Here is a 25,234-nt window from a genome sequence, read left to right on the forward strand (position 1 = left end):
GACGTCTTCTTTTTCAACGAAAGTAATTTTAGCTTCCTTTTGGAATTTCTTTTTTTTTTTAACTCTTTAACATTGCAAACACAACAAGTCAAATACATCGGTCTCTCTCTCTCTCTCTCTCTTCCTCCTATTTGTTAACATTCTATTTTTTTTGTTTATGTATTCATACTTTTACATTGTTTAGTTTCACCTCTTTTTATTTCCTGTTACTACGTTACTTGTGTTTTTGATTTTTTTTTTTTCCAACATTGACATGGGCATAGTGAACCTTATCTGTGTATCTCTCTCTCCCTCTCTCTCTCTCTCTCTTTCTCGCTCATTAAAAAACGAAGAGATTAACCTGTATAATTATCTTTTTACTAATTCACGAAGGACAACTTTTCTGGAAGCCGATTTCACTCGATACGTTTTACGTAGTAATATGTACGTGATATTTATCATCGCGAGTTTTTAATCTGACCTTCCGCCGAAAAGACTGCGTATTTGAAAACAGCATTTTGAATGAACTGTATTTTGAAAATCTTCCCGCGACACCTTGTAATATCTCGAGAATAATTTTTTTCCGAACATATTCTCAGAATTTTGCGAAAATTACTCATAAATCGTATGATTTTGGGAAACTTCAGAGAAAACGTTTCTAAAAATGTCTCACATTTTTGCTAAAAACGTACGGTGGTGATAAATTTTGTCATTAAAAAAAAAAAAAAAAAAAAAAATGCGAGGAATTTACGATCGTTCGATCGTTTTATAAATTGCATGTGATTTTCTCAGTCTTATCGCCATTAAGAAAAAAGAAAAAAAAAATTTATTCTGTATAATTGTATATAAATTTCTCATCAAATAATAAGAAATTGCCAAAAAAACGTGCCGCCGAAATATCCCTAATTGAAAATATTTCTACAATTATACGTTTCGTACAATTATTTTGTAACCTGAAGTAAGTATGAAACAAAAAAAATCAGAATTTTCTCTACATTCTTGCGACGACTCAACCATTTAGTATCTATAATTTCTTTTAAAACCTGGAAATATTTTTTTCAAGAATTCTTTATCAAAATTCAGATACTTGTCAGGTATAGTTTTTTTCAGACATTATCCCGAAACTCAGAGAAATTCGATTAACGATTAATTATTCCTGCCAGAGTTCCAGATCGAAGCTTTGCTCGGTTGATTATACACGTCATATTATCGGTTTCCAATGATGCGGGAAGACTATTTATATTTGTTCGATAGGTCATACTAGAAAAGTGGGAGAATCGAGTTCACCTGAAAGCCCATAGGAGCTCTCTTCGAGTATTCGTCGTGCTCGAATGACGTCACGTCCTTCTTCCCTCGCATCCCCTGGAATCCCATGGGAGCTCGTTTAACAGGAACAACATCACTGGACGGTTTATCGGCCAGCACTGATGTAAATACTGCCACGACGAACAGGATTGAGCGGAAATACATTCTGAAATAGAAAAAAGTAAGCGCAGCTGGTCAAAAACTCGATCGAGATTCCAATGCAATTATTCAGAGTCATTGATCACTCAAATAAAATGGCAATAAAAGGGGTCGTGGTTGAGGATTTTCACAGGCTGTAAAATATGTTGGTTGAAAAATTAGTCAAACATTTGAATATTAAAATCGTGATTTAGAAATTTAAACTGATAATAATTGTTGATCGAAATTTATTTTAAGAATCTTTTTTCAACCCTGGTGAGAATCGATGTTTAAAAAAATTTCAGAAACTGGTTAAAACAAATTTTAATTCTGCGCCGAAAATTAATTTCAGATGATTTATGGTAAAGTTTTGATATTTATTGATAAATCGTGATTAATTTTATCCCGTAGGATTTTCATGAAGGAATATTGGAGAGAACCAGTCGGATGATCGCAAGATTAGATTCGGACCTGTCAAAATTGCAATTCATTCCAAAGACAGGATCCTTTGCACATCTGGTTTGATAGCTTAATTAATGTGGGTCATCAACACGGTGTTGAATTTAATTACAACGACGCCCCTCGGCGAGGCCGTGGCTGCAGGGAAATTAACTCGGTGCACGTCGTTTCCTCGGTGGAAATATATATTCCTCAATATTTTTTAACCAAATTCTGCAAGATCGTAAAAACACTGATTACTTTTCAGCATATTTTCGCTATTATCACGTTATTCAAACAATTTTAGGGATTTTAGACGCTGGCTCGTAGTAATAAATTTCACTAAAACAGCTTACGTTTTAAATCTTCAGCATTCCCATTAAAATACTTTCCAAAAATTTTCCATCCACCTAAATTTGTCAAACCTGTCAAATTAATTTCCAAGAAATATATCTACAATATTTACTAGAAAATTCAAATTTTTCAAATCAAGTTCTAAAAATTGCCTTTAAAATTTGTAGCAAACCCTGTAAAAGTTCAGTTTAAACGCCGTTAAATTAATCATAATAAAAATTTGTCAAAACTGTTCAAATATTTTTCCAAAAAATAGGCAAATTTTTAGTAATAATAAAATTGATGGCTTTGAAAATTGTAGAACGATTTCGCGGAATGATCGTTCTGATTGCGAGTTGATTCGTCTGTATATTTTCATTCATCGATTCCCTGGATAAATAATATTTAATAAGATATCCAATCGAACAACAACTGTCACGATTTAGTGCCAATTGTGTCACACGTTTGTTTCCTGGCTAACAAGGGACACGTCAGAAAGTCCCAGAGGTGATTTGGGTATAACATATTTTCAGGGATTTTCCGAAGTCCCCCCAAAAAAAAACCTGCAAGAATCATTCGGCCGTAATTTATCAAATTTTCAATACATTTACAAAAAAGTGTACTTTTCGTTGGCTGTATCTCCGAAATGTTAGAGATCAAATCATCGATATTAAAAACAAATAAGTTCGTATTATATGCTTTTGAAAAGGATAATACGCACGATTTTTTACACAGTTTTATACTCCTAGTACGATTACAACTTTATTCCTAGACCGAAGATAATTTTATAACGAGGCTTGACTCAGACTGACTTGACAAACATCGATTTTCAGGATATTTCTTCTTTGGGATCCGTTGACTTTTTCAACTTATCTTTTCACGGTTTCGTTCGGTTCACCGAGTTCTGTAAACCTCATTACCTTCAAAGGATTAGGGATACATTCGCAGATTTTTTTTTTTTTTTGTTGCTCTCCTGAAAAGTTTGGTTTGCTTAACGTTACCGTATTCCGATTGAAAGCAATATTTTTTTTTTTGCCCCTTACCCGAACAATTTCTTCTACATAGCAAAGAGGAAAATACTCTTCGCAGAAGGATATCTTTATTTAATTCAAAGTTCTTCCATCGTTGTTTTCGTCTTTTAATTGTTCTCACTCACAGCCGCATTTAACGACATATATATTTTTTTTTTAGCGCATTTAGTTCCTTACAAAAATCTCATTACAACTTTTTCCGTCAAACGAACAATTAAATCGTTAAGAATGTCTTGACATTAATTTATCACATCGAATTGACTTTCGAGACTTATAAACTTTCGAACTATTCGAACTCCAGATTTCCCTCAACGGAAGCTTTCGCAAAGAATTTGATTCTCCGTAAAATATTTCCAGTATCAAATTCGAATCATCGAATACAGCGGAGTGATAAAATATTTAAAAAAAAAAGGCACGTTTTCCATGTTATTCAAATGAATGAAACTTCGAATTCAGGTAACGATCTTCCACGGGAAAAAATACTTTACTTGCAAGTTTTTTAGGTTCAAGTAAAATAACAAAAAAAAGAAAAACTTGGGTTCCTGAACGAAACGAGTCCCACTTGATACATGCAATTTCGTTATTCCGTCCTTAATTTATCCGCAAATACTTGTGTACAATCAGCGATAACGACCACGACATTTGGCGGTTTGTGACGATGCAGTAACGAGATGGAGCGATGGAATCAATTATTATCAGAAGCAAAAACTCCGCGCGTTGAACAGAGTGGTAATCACTTATTTCGGTAATAAGCTGTTCACCGAAGGCAGACATCTTCACAGACAAGGAAAGTGAGAAGGGTCCGTCGGCTTGACGCATAGCCGAGCATCCCTTCACCGTCTATCAGTGGCTCGCGTCTCGGTCCTGCACGCCACAAACTATTATCCCGGAATTCGTTCCGAGTTTCTTTTTCTCAACGGAAACCGGTCGTTTAAGTGGTACTCCACGGTTTCATCCCATCCATTCGCGGCGGGGATAAATTTGTTGTGTGTCGAGAGCGTTTCATCCCCTTCTCAGATCACCTTATCCAACCTCTTAACTTGGATGTACCTACTTATTCTTTCTAAGAGTCCGACGGCATTTCGGATTCCTCTTAAGGGATCTTTTCTGGTCAGTGAAACTTGGAGAATTTCGATTTACGCGAGAGTTTCACCGTCAGATAACGTCTCACGATACAAATATTTGCATTTATACAACCCGAGTATGTTTTACGCGTTTTTTCATCCGTGTTTTTCGTACACAAAGTAACCGTTTCTATTACGCTCGACTTGGTCTGTCAATGCGCGTGCGACGGATCATTCGGCCGTTGGCAATTCGCTCTGTGTATAAAAAAAACTACGAAAAGCTTCGTTCAAATTCCGTAAGATGAAAAAAAAAGTAAAAAAATAAAAAATGACAAATTTTTCGGCAACCAAAGTATGACGAAGAAAATGGTCGGACGGTAGCAATCAACAAATTAGCATTACTAATTTCTGCGAGACCCAAATCAGGCGGTTAAAGCAGAGCACAAATAGTTGTGACAACCAGCGTCGATCTCTCCGGCGGTTGGTATAAATCTCTAATTCGTCGGCTGTCACACCTCCGTAAGTTGTGAGCCCCTGCAAACACGCCAATTAGATAGGAGTTAATTACGCTGTTTTACCTCCGGGGCACAGAGAAAAGCGGCGTGGCATGGGTGAGAGAAACCCTGAGGAAATTTTCGATTCCGACGCGACCTCTCCCTTGTTATTCGAAACATGTAGCCATGTAGAAATGCCTTCAGACTTCAAACCCTCCACCATACAGCTCTGGCCCTCACGTCTGACGTTGAAGCAGACTGTTTGAGTCTGAGGTTAGCACGTTGTTCAACTCCGTTGAGCCAATGAGGCACTGATTTAGTAACTGATCTCTTGAGGTGGAGTCCTAATCAGAAATCGGCATTCGGACACCGCCTCCGAACTACCCGGATAACCGCTAAGAATAACACTCCAACTTTGATGAGTGCGGTGTGCGTGCTTTTTCTTTTTTTTCTTTTTTTTTTTTTATCTAAACTCTATCAATTTTCAATACAAAGAGACGTCTCTGTTTAGTTAATATTATATCGTTACTAGACACGTCTTCATCTGTTTCAACTTTTTTTCCATAAACGAAAAATATTCGTCTGGATACCTACGTACAAAGTGGAAATAAGTTTCGTCGCTCTAACCGGAAAGTCATTGCCAATCGTACATGTACGTTGTAATCATTCCAACAATTCAACGTTGGTACAATAACAAATTGATTCTATGATTAAATTTAAGAATTTACTCAGGGTTCAAACGTGTAGATCGAAATCGTGTCCGGTCAATTAAAATCGGACATATTTTTCTCACTTTTATTTTAAACCCGTGCGTAAGATTTGAAAGCGATTTTTTGTACCACACTGGAGTTATTTTCCCTACAATTTTTCGTGATTTTACATTAATCCTTGAGGGAAAATGTTTCAAATTTTATACAAGTGTTTAAAATCAAAGTCAAAACAATTCGTATAGTTTTCTGTACATTCTTAAGAACGTAGATTAAGATGTTGAAAGAAATGTAGATCACTGAACAAACAGACTTAACGTCGAGCTGATTACCAGAAAATGGAGTATCGACGACTGCAGTCACACTGTATAGTTGCTTTAAGTCATTCTTACATCGAGAAGCATTTTTTGAGTCTAACTTTACACCTGATGGAACCACGATTTTCCCGTTTCGACAAGTTTTTCGTCCAGACTAGACTTGTAAACTAGATATTTCCTTTGTGACCGGACTGTAAATTTTGTACACCCTTAATTCCACACTGAGAGAAATTTTTAATTGCCGTTACCGCTCAGTCCTTGACTATTTTCATTTTTTGCCACAATCGAAAAATATAGTTCTAGGTAAAAAATGAAAATTAGTTTACCAGTCGTTACCGGAAAGTCTAGTATCCGTTACTGTTCTCTCTCGTTACGATCACTGTTGCTATACTTTCTCGCAACTGTTGCCAAAAAATTTAACGCTCGTGCAACGATAAATTGCCCTTAAAGCCTCGTTTGACTAGAAAATTAGAGTAAACCTCAGAAACTGATTTTGCGTTTCAATTACCAAAAAAAAAGGATCGACAATAGCAAATTCAAACAGTTTGTTTTTTTTTAACGATACCTGTTTTACTCAATTTTTCACATCGCACCGCGTCGAAACTTTTCCAACTTGACCGTACGCTCCTATTTATCCCCAAGTAACTTAGTCCATGGATTTCTGGCTCCACTTGGAGCCGTCGAGGTGCAGAGCTCGAGAAATTTACTAGGAAATAAACGGTGGTTGTGCTGGTGGAATCAGCGACACGCGACCCATCAGAGACGGAAACCCCGGAGTACAAGGACTCTGCACGCAATCGACACGAACACTTGCTGAAATGTCACGCAGGCCTCAGCACCTTGTAATACAAGTACACCCAGATTCGCGTATACACCAGTTTGATCGTATCTTAAAGTTATACCGATGTGCCATTTGGTCGCATAAGCACCGCCCACTGCGTTGGTTTATCGGTGCACTCGGACCATTTTTATTTGACACGTATACGGCGTACTAATGAAAAATTGTAATCAAATAACGATTCAAATATTCATGGAATTACAAGAAAATTTCACACAAATAATCATTTGGTCCGATTATTGCGCAGTTGCAGTTTACTTAATACATTTTCTAATTATTGCCACGCTAAATCCATTCGTTTAATTTACTATATTTTCTTCTTTTCTGTCGAATAAACCCTCGTTCAATCAATTTATTGTTACACCAACATCAGACTTGTCAATAGTTACGACGAATGTATTGCTTCGGAAACTTTGCCACCTCAATTCGCGATTTTTTTATTATTTTTCCAATCCGGTTTTTTGTTTTTATCTCGTACGTTATTTTTCCAAATTCGTGTATTATTTATCGAGAGCGATGCACTCGCATGCATTGAATATGGACTGAGGTTAATGAGGTAAAATTTTACCCCTTTTTACTCGTTTTCACTCGTCCGGTTTTCTCTTCAATATTTATAAGCCGCGAATAACTTTTTCGTGGCGCGAAGTCGTTACGGATAATGTTGATAAGAGAAGGAAAGGAAAAAAAAACACGCGACAAACAATGAAAAAAGAAAAACACCGTACGGAATGAAATTAGAATCCTAAATTTAATTCATATTCTCAAGTTGTTCAATCAGGCGCTTAAAGAAGATCTCGAATCAATTTTTTTCCACCTTCCAGGACACAATTAACGTTTACAACTTTTGAATTGCTTTTACGGAATGATTCTGATTTTTTGCTCAAACTGCGTCGAGTGCTAAAAATTTCGTGACGAAAGCCCACCGTTTTTTCAAACTCACATATCTCTGAAACTGATTGTCAACGAAGAAAACGAATCTGAGAAAAAAAAAAAAAAACAAATCGTTTCCGTAAAGATTTCAACGTGATTTACAAAATTCTAAAGTAAGATTTTTGAATTTTCCCTGAAATATTTATGGTATAGTTTATCTTCAAGAAAAAGCTTCGCTATGATTATTCGGAATAATTAAAAATTAAACTGGAAACTCGCTTCAGTTCTTATTCAAATAGGCTCGTGCGTTTCGCCGGGGTTCTCCTTGAACAATTTCAAGCCCTTCTTGAGTTTAAATGGTCTCCTTTAACTTCAAGACTCTTACGTAACTACAGATGGTTGAGTACCCTTGAACCCTATTCTCTCTCTCTCTCTCTCTCTCTCTTCCTCCTTATTCCTCCTCCCTTTGCCTTTACGAATTTTTCAATTTACTATTGTTCATTTTTTTACATAACTCTGCCAGCTAAGGAACGGCATCTTTAAACATTGTATATTATATCGTCTGTTTTGCGTTTCGTTATTTTTTACTCAACTAGTTTGATTTCCATTTAATCTTGATTCCTGAAATTTTTTCTCACTTTTTTGACTTACTCTTAACCATGAATCCCAGAGAAACCCTGCGAAACTTTTTCAAACCTCTCGGTCATTATCCGAAGATTGCAAAAAAAAAAATGTCAAAAACAACGTAGAATTCTTCTCGAAAAGTCGCCTTGCGGTTGCTTTGACGACGAATTGCAGCGACTTCTGACTTCTGGAAAGTAGATTTCCGGGTACTTAGTACTAATGTGTATATATATATATATATACACCTGTAAGAAGAGAAAACGCAGTGTTTAATTGCCCCTGTAATTGACGGAGCTTGGCCTCGAGTAATCAGCCGTTTCCATTTACCAACACTAGACAGGTTTCCATCCTGTATTTAGACGCACCTCAGACTTGCCAATTTGCCAAGCAATCTGACTATTACCTGATTGCCTTCTGTGGCGAGCCTTTTCAGCCCTCTTACCTCTAAACCTCGACGTGCCGTCGACTTATGTTTATTCAGTATCCATTCGCCCCTCGCTTATAAATTTTTCAATTCATCCATTAACTTATTTATCCGATCGTGCGATATCTCTGCTGGAAATGATGAAAAAGAAAAATATTGGTCCCAATTTAAGGGATGATTGATTTTCAGTTACTTTTTTTTCTTCATCGAAGAACAGAACGATAAATTTAAAATAGAATATAAATTATTGTTAATTTTGTTCTTGAATATAGAATCTAATATTCGTAATTGAGAAGGCTCGTTTTGAAGTTCACCTGTGATTCGGCAGCTTGTTCGTTACATTTCCGTATTTGGTTTACGGATTTTAACAGATTTCCATGGCTCGCATGTGCTCTCGCTGTGAAACGCTTATACTCACTATTGGCTAAAGCTGCACACTTGCGGTTGCGGGGTGAAGTTCGTTTGCTTTACTCACCGGAATTCCATACCGCGAACACGCGAGCGGGAAATCAAATATTGAAACAAAAACTCGAAACGCAATAGTGAACATGGAAATGAGATTAACCATTCGCAAATATTCCTTTTTTTTTTTAACCTGTCGGCCATGTTTTGAAAACTCGTTGCAAAAGTATGCGTATTACATGTTTGCAATCGTTGAAAATTTTTATACATTTTCAAATGAAAATTCGAAACTTCATACTTGGATTTTCGACAACGATTAGAAATCAATCAGTTCGCATGTAATTTCCGCAGATTTAAAATGAAGCCTTTTTGCTGCTAACGAAAGCATAAAGATACTTTTTTATTCCTAATCAAAGAATGAAATTGTGCCCGGTATGATTTTCCACTTCGTAAAAATTGCAGCTACGAAATTTCGCGATTTTCGGAAATATTGTTAATCGATTCAAGAATCAGAAGAAATTTCGATATTTCACCAAATTTTTTGCTCACTAATTGAATTGTCCATAATCGCAGTAATTGATTAATTCTTCTTCAGTATCAGTGCAAGGTAAAATAAATTTTCAGATTTAATAACAACACGTGATACAAATTTTTCTCACAGTTTATATGCAGAAATTTAAACACGTGAGTATGATTCCCATTTTAACGGCTTATATATAAAATAAGTCACCGTAAAACGTGTCATGTTTTTTCTAACAATTCGGTAAATCTGCTACAGATAAATATGAACAATTTTTTTCCGCCATCATTTTTATCGCAGTATCTCGTAGGCACAGTAAAGAAGAATAGTTATAATCGCTACGTTGACGACTCGCATATCGAAAGAGTATTTAATCGATACAAGGACTCCGTGATTCGTATAAAAAATTAAGTTTTCTTTGACTTTGGAAGATTCATAAGCTTGTCTGTCAAACAGTTTAGAATTCGGGTAACCAAATTTCTTCTCGAAACATGAAAGATTCACCGAAGAGATTTGGCTTCGTAAACAAATATAAATACGTTCGTCATATCGAAGAGTTAATTTCGATAAATCAGTTGTTTCTCAAATCCTTCACGTAAACCAGATATCCCGTCCACAAAACAAACAGTGTTATTGTCAGCCGTCCGATCAATGCTTTTTTGCGATGACGCTTCATGCCAGAAACACCAAGCGGACATTCTGAAAGAGCGTAAAAACAAAAATTGGGAAATTGGGAAAAAGAAATGTTCATTTTGTTAATCAACAGAAAATTATTCGGGACAATTTTTATTTCCGACGAAACATTTCTTTCGACATATTTTTTTGTCATGCGCAAATCGAATCGTACAAACTTACCAGTCTTCGGTGCTTCCGTTGATCTAATCAAATTTTATGTCATCATCCCTTCACCGAGACTTGATTATTCATTATCACCAGCTGAAGCTATTGATTAGTTTGTTCCACATTGACCATTTATTTTATTCTATTTACCCTCAGTAAACAGCTGTTCTAAAGGACAGACCGCAGCTTTGACTCTGAAGCGTCTGCAAAATTGATTTGGAAAGCAAAATTCGAGATTGCTGCATTTGACGTTCGGCAAACTTCACCCTTAGCTTGATTATAGGGATTTTTTACATCTATACAGTATTAGAGAATCCAGTGATACAGGAGAGAATTTTGATGCACTGATTTTGGAATGTGAACATCTGACTATAGACACTTTATCAACAATATCAAATAAATCTCACTGTCCCACCATTTATTCGTTGAAAAAAATCGATGTCTTTTTTGTCAGTTAGTGAATTCGCCATAAATAGTCTGGATCGGAATATATAGAAAAATAACGAGATCGGCATTGTTAATTTTTTGATTGAGTTCATAAATTCGCCATAGGAACATATTCATACAGGCGTATTTTACGTTGCGATAAAATTGTCTGCTTAATATATTTCAAGAAAAAATTGCTTGTTCCTTACTTTATTTTCGATTAGAAATTTTTTTTTCTTTTAAGAGAATCGGGTTACTGTTGGGGTCCCCCTAAACAATATTTGATTAATTCTCGGCCATTCCGCAACTTGACGATCAGTTATTCCCGTTTACCTTTCACGATCACGTAATTCCCCGATCAAGCGCATAATATCGTCAAACGATAAGTAAAAACGCCGTTCAATCTCGCGGTATAACATTATAGTAGTACAATAAACTTACGATCATGGCAGGCGTTAAGGTGCCATTTATTACGGTAAACAATACGAGGACTACAAAACACGTGTATAAGCACATTGATATTATACATTATGATTACGATGATAAGAACCACTAAAAAAACAGTGTAAAATAAAATTATATAGACTCTGTATCCGCGAATTGCCAGATTCGCTGGAGTGACCCAGAAGGACATCCGAGCACCTTTTCATGACATAGGGATGCTGCAGTCGATTTTTACCGACCAAAATTGTTTCCCTTAAACTTTTTGAAACGGTACCTCCAAACCGACGTCCCTTTAGCACTTGGCGATTCATTAGAAATATACATTTTTAACCGGCAGGTGAAATTCGCCAAGATCGAAAGTAATTTCCCCCAATATTGTTAGTAAATGATTAGAACTCGTCAAAAGTTGATACGGTACGTGTGAAGCATTTCTGAAAAATTTCCTCAAAAGTGATGAGAAATATTCTGATAATCTTTTTATTGAATTGCTCTCAATTTTGATGAATTTTTTCCCCCTGTTATGGGGAACCTGTTTCCCATAAATCATCGAATGCTGAAGGAGCGATCGGTTTGGTAACGCCGTTTAAAAAAAAAACGAAACAATAATTTCAACCGTGAAAAATCAACCACAATATCGCCTAAACCGATTGCCAACGAAGCGTCTCTCCGTCTCTTATATGCTGCTCCGAGTAAAACTGATTGGAAAAGTTTTTACCCAGCCTAAGAAAATGCGTGTGGTAATTTTGCGGCGGTAATGTTTCAACCAGAGTCCACGCAGCATTGGTGATTCTCATTCCCGGGGCGTCTAATCGAGCTGACAAAGCTTTGGACGTAGGTCACGTTGTACTGAAATCCCTTTTCCGCGTCTCCCGTCACCCTGCAGCTAACGTTGGACGAATTTTTCATCAGGGTTAACGGCGGACCGTCTTCGCCTTCGGGTGGAAAAATGAGAAGCTTCTTGGCCTTGAGCTTGCCGCAACAGCACCTCTTGTTTCGTCGTCCGGAGTAACGAGCCCTTCGAGAAAAGCTCCCGGTCTCATTGTCAAGACAGCAGGTGATCAAGGGCTTATGAAACTCTGACTTGATGCGCTTTATCTTCTCGCAAAACGTCTCTAGAGTTTTGATCAGGTCCGCTTCTCTCGCATTCGTCACCTCCACCTTTCCGGCTTCAGCATCGTCGCTACAACTGCAGCAGGACTCCTTCTCTCTTCTAATCTTCTCGCGCCACATCGAACGATCTTTCCTTCCGTAAAACCTCCGCCCAACTTCCGGCTCCGGACAATCGCAGCAACCTTCTTCACCGGAAGCTCCGCTTTTATCAGGCACGCGTTTCACCCCGAAAGTGAACTCCGTTCCCGAAGGATAACATCGCGTCACTCTCTTCTCCTTGAAAAAAGCCGGCGCGGGTTTCTCAGCTTCGGACTCCATCGAGTCCAAACACGACTTGAGCGTCTTGTACTCATCCGTCACTCTCCGCATTTGGTCATCGAACTCTGACCAATGCTGCAATGGCGGCAGGTCTGGACAAAGATCGTTCAGCGTCATGCCACAATCAAGTTCTCTGTCCGCCGAAGAAAAGATCTGGTTCTTCCCATCTCTCATCCTCATAGATTCTCTTATCCTCTCACACTTCCTTTTAAATTCACCATACTGCGAAGCGGTCAGCACAATCGACGTCGCTGAATTCGAACATCGCTTTCTGTCCACTTTTCGCGGTCTCTTCATTCCCGATCGGCAGAGTGCTCTTTGGGACTTTGGTACTCCGCATTGGGATTCGGATGATCTTACAGATTTCAATCGTTCGTCGAACTTTCGGAAAGGTATGTCGGAGGAATCCTTGGACTTCTCCAAAGCAGAAATGTTCCTGCATCCGCAGCAAAAGGCTTTTACTCGAGGTCTGGGACTCCTTTTCGAATTACATACGTTCTGTTTCGTTGGAAGGGTTTTGCTGCAAGGTAGACGACGAGGCTGATTCAGCCTGAAGAGAGGCTTTCCACATTCTCCAGGTCGATGACTCGATCCTGTGCGATACGTTTCAGACTTCCTGACCAAGTTACTGTCTTCCGAAGCGTCGCAGCAGCACGTATCCCGGATTCTTCTGCGAACGCGTTCTTCAAGATCGTGTAAAGATTCTTCCGACGTTGAAACACGGGAAGAATCCGATTCCCGCTCGTTGCAATTAACAACGGTGTGGCTGGAGCTGGAATCTGCTGAACAAATGCGAACCGTGACGTGAGACAACGATGGTACCAAATTTCCACAGCATCTGGAAGACCTGATCGGAACTTGATAGTCGACGTCTTCGTCCTCGTCGCTGCTCGAAGCGGCCTTGACGACACAACAACTGTACCTATGGCACGGACCGCAGGCTGTTTCCTGGGAACGAAATCGTGTTTTGGAAAGTTTAGACCGCGGCAGCTCCTGAACATGAGTTCTGGTGAGTCGCCGCGAAAGCCTTTCGAACCTGTCAATCGGTGCTCCCGAAGCGCTGGTTCCGCTTCTTGGACTCTCAGCAGCGCTCGATAATCTCGTGACGCACGGAAATTTCCTTCGCCAATTAGCCGACGTCTTGGCGCGTGAAACTGTGAGGAAAGTACTTTTGCCCCGAGACTGTGAGACTCGGGTCCCGCTTTCCTGGCCGTTGATCCTTGATCCATCACTGCCCACACAGCACGGCGACTCCTCGTTCGATTTCGGTTTCTCTTCCGAAAGTTTCCGACTTTTTACTAGGGCCGAAGAGCGGCGAATCAATTTTTTCGAATACCTGACCCTGTCTGCAGGTACTCCTCCGTTTTTGACCGACTCTTCAAGGTCCGCAGGACACGGTTTGTAACGCAATTTTTTGAGGCAGTCGAGCAGCGACCTTTTCCTTCTCCCGCTCGAAACCTTTCCCCGGAACTCATCGCTCTTCGAAGAAAATCGCTCGAAATTTCCCAATCTTCGGTCATCCGTGTCCAAACAATCGCAGCAGACTTTCGCGGTCATTCCAGTCAGAACGAACTTCTAGGATCGAACCCAGCGTTCGTTAACCTCACTTTCGAGTCGATTTCGCGAACCGTGACTCGCGTGATCGGCACGCGCCGATTTTCACGAATCGTTCACTCTCCAGCTTCGATTCACCGTTCAATTAGCGGACTGTACTATTCAATTTTCATATCCCGGTATCGTTATTTAAAACGGCCGAAAATTTCATAGGATTAAACGCGCGTGAATGTGCCGTGATTGGCGGCGATCGGCGTTGGCATTTTTTCTGTTCTTGTTCTCTTCCTTGCACAACCAAAGGCGAGAAGTTGCAGATTTTGTCTGTCGCGTAGCGATGCTTTGATTTACCTATTCTCGAATCGCTACGAGGTTCAACTTGGTTGTAAATTAAATGCAGAAGGACGAAGTGGTTAGGCTGGTCGTTGGGGTGATTGTCTTGTACTGCGCTGTGGAATATGCGCGATCCCATCAGTGATTAAGAAGTGAGTGAGACTTTTCATCGGGAGCATGACTTGGAACTGTCACAAGACTTTTTTCATGCAACATTTATCCCATCGTTTAAGAGGTTACTCATCCGTCCGGCCCAAATAAAGTCTCACGGGATTTCATATTTATAACTTGTCCATCGGACCATAGCCTAACTGCTTTGCATTCAGGTTAATTCAGAAAAAACCCCAAATTTACCATCAGCTTTGGGGGTATATGAATTAGTACGATCGCACCGTAAAAAATGGTGATGTCAGAATTGACCGAATTTGGATGGTATGGACTGTTTCAGTAAAATTCTTGTGATCAGTCCTGAATTTCGACATGAGATAGTGTTACATTGACAAGAAATTAAAGTCTCTAGAAGTCTGCTACCCAGATTTTGCTCGCAGTGCACCTTTATGGTTATTCACGAAATGTTGCGGGTTTATTCTCAAAGTTGAGGGCTTACCCCTTGGAAACTACAGTTGAGTATAGCCATTAAACTTTGGCGCTGTACTCAGAGTTGATGGTTTACTATGGAAACCTGCTGTGTGTGACCATCAATTTCGTGTGTTATACTCAAGGTTGAATGCTAACCACAAAATATTTTGAGCGAAAGATCAAAAACAGTTGAGTATAACCCGTGAAGTCGATTTTTGTCTTGACGAAACTTTGTAGGCTTGTAAAACAAAAGAAAACATCCAACAAGTGGTTTTTATTTTTTTATTTACGGAATTTCATCCTTGAGGGTGAAGTCAACCTCTGAAACTGACACATTCTTTCATTGTTCGGTTGACTATTTAACCTAATGAAGTAATTCGAGATTTTCAGACTCCTCATTCCAAAAACGATGTTCAAATTTAATTTAAGTTAAAAATTTAAAGTTGTGTACCCAAAATGATCAATCGAGTTGATGGAAGTCTGTACTAAATTTATAAAAATTTGTATATCGACATTCTTGGGGTGTCTGATTTCAAATCTGATCTCAAAGTCGAAATCGATTTCAATTTTATCCAAGATAGTATCCCAGCACCTTATCTCAAAAAAATATTTTCGGATGACTGTCGCTTCGGCGCAGGTGAGAAGCAAAGAAGGAAAAAACATGATACTTGTGGTTGATTTCACCCTCTTACGATTAGAATCTACATCCTGCAAGGACGAAAAAATTAATGTCGAATGTTTTTACCCGTTCTACAGTCCTGAAAAGTTTTGTTAAGTTCGGAGGGGATCAGAGACTGGAAATGCATTTATTAGAACTTTGAAAAATTCTTTTCACAGCCGCAGCTAATCACCGAATCAAAATGAAATGTGGCGGCTCTGTGCGCGTCGGGATTCTCCTGGTTGCCGTTGCCTTGTTATTCGCCCTCGACAATTACCCGTGTCCGAAACAGGGATGATGAAGATTAACTCCAATTTACACTCTCGTTTGCACCAAATTCCCACGAAGCCTTTCCCATCATCCCGTGGCTTTATAATTCGATCGATCAAGAGTGAAACTCCTTGTTACGATTAAGAATCGAATTTTAAGCGTAAGAAAATTTACATGGACCAATTTTTGGAACATTTATACTATACCGTGATCGAAAAATTGGTGGACGTAGTTTTTCATTGTTACCTACAATTTCGAAAAAGTTGTACTGCGATATATTTCTATTTGAATTCTCAGGATTACCGGTGAAAAAAATTACCAAAGCGATGGGTTAAAGTTCGAATCAGATTTTTCACAACGGAAGTAGAAAAATGTTGGTATATAGGCGAAAATGGTGCGAGAATCTAGCCAAATAAGCTTCCTAAATCTTTAACTATCACTCAAAGAATCTGTGGAATAAAAATATGAAACAGATATGCAGGAAAAATTGATTCGCCTGAGATATTTATCTTTCCGGAATTTACTAGAAATCTGAATAGTTCTTAATTGAACAAATACAAACCCAAGTAAATCAAATTTCGTCTTGAAATGATTTATACATTCTCGAGTCATTGTTAGGCAAAAATATTCACGTTTGATAATGACTGATGAAAAATGCGACCGATTTCAATAAAAATCAAATCAATCCTAAGTAGGATTAACCGTATAAATTAAGTCGTGATAAATCGAATCGTTAAAATCCTTTCAAAATCCGCACTCACGCACTCTAATGTAAAACTTTCGTGATTCAATTTCACTTCCGGTTTACCGTTATTGCCGATACAATCTTCAGTCAGAAAAATTTCATTTGTTACAGTAACTAGAAGAATTCAGTAAAACAGGTATGGTTAAAAAAACTGTTTGAATATCGTTGGAATTACGAAAAACGAGGTACGCCTAACCATTTTGCGCTATCGTCGATCCTTTCTTGGTATTTGCAACGCAAAATCAGTTTCTTCGGTTCACTCTACTTTTTTCGTTAAACAAAGCTTCAACGTCAATTTATCGTTGCACAAGCATTAAATTTTCGCAACAGTTGCAAGAAAATATAGCAACAGTGATCGTAATGAGAAAGAATAGAGTAACGGATACTAGAGTTTCCGGTAACAGCTAGAAAACTAATTTTCATTTTCTACCTAGAACCAAGTATATTTTTCGATCGTGGTAAAAAATGAAAATAGTTAAGGACTGAGCGGTAACCGGAACTAAAAATTTCTCACAGCGTTGCGTCAAGTTGATTTCCGTCTTTGCCAAGTCTACGGATCAACCCTGACAATAACGAATACGAGAATTGTCTTCAATTTCGTGGAATTTGATTTCTTCGCTTTCCTTTTTTCACCTTTACTTTGGCACGATCAGCTGTGCGGAACTGATTGCGATTGCGGGAGGAAAATTCTCGCAGGATTGCCGCGATGAAATCACGTGTCCAAAGTCACGTTCTTCGCGTGCTGAAGAGGAAATATACCGCGTTAACTACGTTACTGTATATTACGGTAAATTATGTTAAGACGCCGTGTCTCATACGCATCATCTTGCTGATGAATCCAGTCATGTCAGCGGACTTAGCCGCCCGATCCTTTCCTCACTTTGTCCTCGTTACTCGCCTAGCCGTTTACTCATCGTTCCGGACGACGGAAGTTCTCGTCATAGATGATAAGAAGATTAACAAAAAAAAAAAGCAGTTTGGTACGTGACGGAGATTTCTGAATCGGGGTAACATGAACAGGTTTACTGTTCACAATTTTTCTTTCATATTTCGTTGTGTCAATGGAACACATCGGTTAAATTTCAAAATTTTTTCGATTTTGGTACATGGTATTCCGACTATCGATAAAGTTTCCCGAAAAGTGTATTTTTTTAACGACTACAAAAATTGGTGTTACGCAAAATACTTGTCACGTCATTATTAATAATAAGAATAATAGTAATATTCACAAAAATTAGAGATTCAACTTGCAATCTGATAATCTGGTATCGGATTATGCCACTTGTTTTCAAAAACAAAAAAAAAAAAATAACGTAAAACTAATTAGATATTTGATGAGTATGTCAAAAATTGAGGAGATTTCACACTTTTACTGAAAATAATGGGAAACTTGTCAATAAATAATATCTCGTTGATCAGCGTCGACAGGGATAAGTCAACGTCGGAGTTTCATGGATTTTAATCTACACAACTAGAAACTAATTGTCATTGTGGAATTTTATCAAATTTCTGTGAGAGAAATCAAGACGTTAATAATTTTTCTTTTTAGAAACATCAAATATCGGCACGTTGTTTGAACAATAATTTAGAACTTTGCTAAACAGAGTCAATCTAAATATGAAAAAATAAATAAAAATTATTAGTAATTTAGGAGACTTACTTTTTAGCTATTTTTCCTCTTTTTTCAATTATTTAAAGAACAAAATTCCAGTAAAATCGTATAGAAATGATGATATTTTGAGAATGGATGAATGGATTTGAAAGAAAATTGGTACCGCGAGGTTTTTTGGGTCACTAATCACGAATATGAAGTCAGATTGCGAAATCAAAAATGGCGATCCAATAGGATCGAAAAAAATCTAAGAATATTCCGATTTTGGTAGAAATTGGTAGGTGAAGGTTTTTTTGGGTTGAAGGTCAGACTTCCAAAATTTGTAATAGTGAATCTATTACAGGGGTTGAAAGTAAAAAAAATCGTCATATTTTCATATAATGTGATATCCGAGGGTTTTGAAATCGTTGATCACGAATCGAAATTTTTTTATATTATTTTTTTTTTTCTCTATAAACTTGGAACCTACAGTGTAAGAACCGGAAGTTCGAGGGCCGGTTCACGGCCAGTCAAAAAGCCACTTGTTTCGTATAATAAGACAGTTATTTACGGTTAGACATTAGTGTTTTCAAATTTTTTCAACTCTAAGCCTATCGCGAGATCTAAAATTCAAAAATTACAGTATCTTAGTAGAACTTCACAGGGTAACTTCAACTTAACAGGCAACTTGACTTTCCTGCTCTATTATTGCTAGTGAAAAAGAGAGAAGCACAATTTCTCGGAAGTCGGGATCTTTACGACTTTGCTAACGTGCTAATAAATCATGTTTTTATGCGACCGCTGCGCTGGTATTAAGCTTTACGGTGTGCGTGTGAGAATCTCGAAGAATATACCTGTCCGATGAAAGCTTCGCTCAAGAAAAAAAAATATCACATGCTTGGTATAGGGCATTCTATGCCAAATAATCAAGATGTTCAATTTCCTTGACAATTTTTTAGGTGATATGACGTTCGTGCAACGACCACATTTTTTTTCACTTTTTTTTTTTTTTTTTGTTTGCAACCACTTTTGAGTTATAAATATTCAAAAGTTTTCACTGTTTGAACATTTTAACCTTTTAATTTATTTTATTTTCACACGTTGAAGGTTTCGAGTTCTCAACAATAAAAGCTCAAAGTTTCAAACAATTTTTCAGAAGTTCTATAATATTTTCAACTCTATAGCAAACATATTGAAATTAATATCACCTTTCATACGATTCGAACATATAAGATTCGACACGTTTCCCGATATTTTTAAAACTCTTAAGTCTTGCATATTTTTATTAATCTTAAATTATCAAAGTATTAGGAAGTAGGCACAAAAGTGAATCAAAAAAAAAAAATATATATATTTCACGATGGAATCGATCTTGAGATTGTAGGAACCAGTAATAGAATTTTAGAGAATTTCTTAAAAATTATCCCCAAAAAATTACTGTAAAAATATTTGAATATTCATGACGCAAAAACAGCTGTACAGAAAAATATGGTTAAAAAAAAAAACACGGGTTAAAAAACATCATTTTCAAATTTTTCACTCGTTCGTTCTACTCATAACCAACTATTTTGTGAGAACACTTAACGGGGGAAAATTGATATAATGTCTTTTTTTGCCAAGCTTACCTTTCGCGTTATTTTTCTTTTTCTTTTTTTTTTTTGTTTGTCTTAAAAGTATTCAGTCGCAATGACAGTAATACAATTAAGAAATTACTCTGATCCACTTATCGTAGAAATAAACCAAGACATTTAAGTTCATTACTTTCCCTCGAGAATTAAAACGTTTTGAAAAAGTTGACAAATTCGGTTGATTTGGTAATTTTAAAAATCCTATCTTGCAACGATCGCACATCGTACGAAAAAACGGAAAGGATACACCCGAGTAAAAAATTGTGGCAATAAATCCCCTGCAAAAGCAGATTGTATACTTTACTTCCCTTATGAAATATTCTCTATGATCTGCTGTTTGCTTAATTAAGGTTGGAAATCCGTTTAGTCGGGAATGAAAACCATCCTCCCACCTTCTCCGCATCTCGATGCGAATTCGCGGACGACTTCGCCGAGTGTGGAACACGTGAAATATAGCGTTTGCAAGACTAGGAAATCAAACACAAGATCAAGTTAGGCGCACCGGGACGGAATAGTAATCGGAATCTTGGATGAAATGAAATTTAGTTCGGTATGCAGGCGAAGTCCTCAGAAGTTGAAGTGCCGTACAAACATTCCCTTAAGCAGACAGAAATGCGAGGTTGAGATCGGCGGAAAAACTTTATACAAAAATAATTACTTCGTACTTTTGAACGAGTGTCTAAATTATCGCGAGAAAATATTGTTACAAGCTCTGATTACACGGGTGAACTAAAATTCTTTGATTTTTCTCAGTTTATATTTAAATAAATAAGTTTCGATTCTACACATCGAGTTACAACCAAAATCTTCATTCATTACTCGCAAAAGTTTGGTTTTGTTTCGTTTACGTTGATTAATAATCACAAGTCAACACGAATTTTGAGACTCGGTTCTAAATGTCAAATTTTGTTTTCTTCTACGTAACTAATACAAGAAAGTATACTTTTGTTATATAAAGTTTGCTTTTGTAGAAACCAGAACGATAATCCAGATTTGAAGAAAAATTACATATCTTTTCAAACATTTATTGCAAATAACAATTTAACAAATTTCAGTCTTGCATTTAAGTTTACTAATAAAAGTCATTTATGAAATTATCAGTTATCTGTGATATTATTTTCATTATTATTACGTTATTTGAACACATTTACAGTGTTATGGTTTTGAATTTTTGTAGCTGTCAATGAATAAGAATCGAAAGGTGAATTCTGAGATTCAAATTTCTACGAACATTTCTCCGGTAAATTAACGAAGAAAGTCGTTTTGAGGGGTTTATAAAAATGATAGCAGTGGTTGACAACGTCTGGAATTTTCTTCTTCCCCAATCTTTTCACCCACAGTTGACGTCTCTTTTTTAATATACTTGGATTTATTGCACAGCTATAAATAGCGAATCTTGACCACGTCTAATCTCCGTACCGAGCATAAATAATCTCGAATATTTATTTATGCTCGTACATTGCAAATTCCTCTTCGTCGATGATTAATCTATGGTGTCGCGTTATCCGCGCACAGAATTCTTATTGTTGGAGAGGAATTACGGCCGTTTTTATCTCACCGTGATTCGTTTCAAGTTCAAATTATTTTGTCATATACCTACTTTAGCGAACAAGATTACTAACCACGCGAAGATACTTGCGAAATCACACAGAGAGAAATTTTTAGTTCCGGTCACCGCTCAGTCCTTGACTATTTTCATTTTTTTTTACCACAATCGAAAAATATAGTTCCAGGTAGAAAATAAAAATTAGTTTTCTAGCTGTTACTCATTACGATCACTGTTGCTATATTTTCTTGCAACTGTTGCGAAAATTTCATGCCTGTGCAACGATAAATTGAAGTTTTTCGTAATTCAAACAGTTTTTTTTTTTTAACGATACCTGTTTTACCGAATTTTTGCTAATTACCGTAACAAATGAAATTTTACTCTCAACGCATGATCGAAAAGAAAAGTAACGCGTGCTGAATTCTTTGTTAACGACTAAGAAATTGATTTTCATTTTGTGGCCAGAAATATATTTTCGGTTATCGTTAAAAAAAAAAAAAAAAAATTACTCGGTCCGTGACCGTACGATCCACGAAACTAGAAATAATTCCCTCGGTGTGCATGAAACCCAATATAAGTTCTAACCTAACCTAACCTAGCTACACGTTGTCCGCTGTTGTTCTACGATAGAAACAATGGTTTTTATCAGCAGCAAAGCAACGAGAGTCGCAGCGTCCGTTGATCCAACAACCATTACACCACATGGCGCACTTTCTTTCTCCCGTTCTTTCACCCCTATGTAACTAGTCCAGCTTTTCTTTTCCCAACGAGACACCGCTGCTGAAGCATCGACACGAACCACCCTCCGTTGCCCACCCTTAACGTCGCGAGGAACAAACAGGCGAGATAAGCTGTTCAATAGACAATAGAGAGCAACACTCCGCTGGAGTTGGTTCAGTGTTTTACCTGAAATACGTCACACGAGAAAGGATGCGCTATCTGAAGTCGAGTAGGCGAAGCTTTTTCGCCTGCTTTTTCACTCTCTCTCTCTCTCGCTATTTTTGTATTTTTCTTTCGTGACATTTTTTCTACCGAATATTTGTGAAAGGTTTGTAATAGCTCGATACCACCGTATGTTTGATAAAACCAAGCAGGAAGATAAAAAGCACATTCGAGGAGATTGTTGGGTCGGCTGGAGCGGATATTTTTCGTCACATTTAATAAAATATTGTCGCGAATCAAGTATTTGTTAAATTATTATATTCGTAAGCTACGATTTGTTTGAAAATATGACGGTACAAAATAATGAAATTATAAACAAACGCTTCGTTGTTCGCTTTGAAATCGTCGGAAACCTGCGAGTAATCTCGTTTGATTTTACTCTACGATTGTTCATTTTATTCCGAAGGCTAGTTATTTTCTGGATGATAAATAAAGCATGTTTTTTCTCTTTTCAGTACCTAATTCAACATTGCCATTTATCGATCCTAGTCAATATTGGTGAAATGTCGAAAAAATCATTGAATCATTGGAATTCAAATACGGTATTCTGTTTCATCGTATGATTTCAAATTGAATAACGAAAATGCTGCAGACCTCTAGACTTTATTTCAGATTGTTTTCTCAATTCGTAGGAAAAATATTTTTGGTCAATTATCGCGAATATAGATTATTGATTCTGACTTTAGTCGGATTAAATATTTTCTAAAAATAGTAAAATCGCGTAACAAGGTTGCGTTCGAAAAATTTCTTACAAGACTCGTTTGTGTCTCGCAAATTAATTCATTCCCTCAAGATATGTTTCAACGACTCTAAATTCCAAAGCAGTAAAGAAGATTATTAACATTGTGGTTCGAGTGAAATAAAACTGAACGTCGTCGATTTTAATGAGCTTGAAATATTTTTATAAAAATAAATCCAGTAACTTTTCATTAAATTATATTAAAAACCGAGATATCATTCTCTTTTTTCCTACGTTTTACAAAACACCTCAGGCATGTTATCATATAATTACTCATACTCGCTCAAGGGTAAGAAAAATCCATCTGAAATCATGCCAAGTATAATATATCAAGGAAATTTCTTGAAAAAAACATGAATAGAAATTCTTGCGAACTATTTCTCACCCTGGTAATACCGATTTTGGATTCAAAACCGGATACAGACCAACGCGGTTGATTTTTAAAGGAACTCCGCAAGTGATCAACTTTAAGAGAAGGTCGCTCGGAGTGGAAGAGAGAGACAGAGAGAGAGAGAGAGAGAGAGAGAGGGGGGGGGGGGATGAAAGTAGGGGTGGAAGTTGGTAAGGGGGTGATGCTTACAGCGATTACACGAGTGACCGACTCGCGTTGAAACAAACGTGGGATACGAACTACTAGCCGACAGCTATTCCCTCTTGCACCACCTTTTCCATCGCATCACTGTCCACTTTTGACATGCCCACCTTCGGTGGAAAACCCCTTGTGGTGTTCCTCTTCCGTCGACGACTATGTCGTCATTCTTCCGCCCAACTTGTCCAGTGTTTATTCAGCCTTGTGTGCAGGCGTGTTTGCTTTTTCTTTTTTTTTTGTCAAGATGAAAATTTGGGCGTGAATGATGATACAAAAATTCAGTGGTCCGATGACCATCCGTTATATTCCGTGAGCGAAAAGTATACGTTTTGAGTGAAAGATAAAAATCAATTTTCTAACCGCAATAAGAAAATCAAAAAATCTGGAACGTATTACGGTTGTCACAGTTTAAATTACGCGCCGTACTAAGTAAATAAAAATCAGAAAAGTAGTCGGATACAAGCAGTGTGCGGGGATGAATGAGTTGTGCCAATTTCGATTCTGCGTGAAGACGCCCAAGAGTTAACATAAAATTCGTAACACTTAATTCGCATTTTTCAATCTATTTGCAGATATTCAGTTTTACAATAGATTTTTTTTATTGAACAAAATCTGGACATTCTTTGTTGAAAATCATTAATAAAAATATAACTGTTTTAACAAGTATATATATTATAAAAGTGAAGAAACATAGTTTTCACTTCTTTGATGCGTAAGGCTTTAATAAGAGTATGAATAAGTGAGATTTTACTCGGTCGATAAGGGTCGGTAAGGGTCGGTAAGGGTCGGTAAGGGTTGACAACAGCATCCGCTTAACCCCGAACCACAAATCACTTGTTCAACATGACACGCCAGCGGTTTCAGAGGCTCTTCGTACTGCAGCCCGAGGTTATTCTCCGAATGAGTAAACCGGAAGCCGCAAACGCCAGGATGTAATTATTATGTCCCAAAGCATCCGAGTATACACCTTGATTGACTAGTTTCTCAGCTCGCTTCTAAACTCCCGTAAGATTCCTTTGTGAGGCGTATATAGACCGAGAATTTCTCGTGAAAGTAACCCACTCGCATTCTGGGATCACAGAAACAGATGCTCGCCGACTGGCGGGTGGGCACTTTCAACTAAACCTTGTTGCAATCGTACACCACGATAAGGATTACACCAGTTGTGTTACCTCCGTATCCTGGGGCGAGTGGATGAACTAACTCGTAAAGTTCTCTATACAATCTGTTTTCACCTGCAGCATACCAAGTTACAGCCTCTGGCGATTCGGTTTAGCGCAGCGATTTTACCGACAGTTTTGATAGTCGTATTTCAGGAAGAGTATAAATAGATACGTTCAAGACACTCACCTACAAACTGGAAGTGGTGTACTTTTCCAAATGCGGTCTGTCTGAAACAGGTAGAGTAGGAATTTATTTGTTTTTCAGGTTAACGCTGCTA

The 25,234-nt window shown here is 37.5% G+C and overlaps 1 protein-coding gene across 6 annotated transcripts in view; it reads right to left on the bottom strand.

The window, feature by feature from the left end:
- The window catches only part of Tk (tachykinins), a 70,517-nt gene that overhangs the window by 10,008 nt on the left and 35,275 nt on the right, over window positions 1-25,234 (bottom strand). For 2 of the 6 annotated variants that reach the window (XM_046612597.2, XM_046612596.2), the window contains exons 2-3: window positions 25,144-25,184; window positions 1,267-1,450 (exon numbers count right to left, since the gene is read on the bottom strand). In XM_046612597.2, coding sequence (XP_046468553.1) covers window positions 1,267-1,449 — 183 coding nt within the window. In that variant the 5' untranslated portion in view covers window position 1,450; window positions 25,144-25,184. The remainder of the gene's footprint in view (window positions 1-1,266; window positions 1,451-25,143; window positions 25,185-25,234) is intronic. The other 4 variants (XM_046612598.2, XM_046612599.2, XM_069133507.1 and 1 more) reach the window with 2 other exon arrangements.

Source organism: Neodiprion pinetum, chromosome 2 (genome assembly GCF_021155775.2).
Source record: "Neodiprion pinetum isolate iyNeoPine1 chromosome 2, iyNeoPine1.2, whole genome shotgun sequence".
Taxonomy (NCBI): Eukaryota; Metazoa; Arthropoda; class Insecta; order Hymenoptera; family Diprionidae; genus Neodiprion; species Neodiprion pinetum.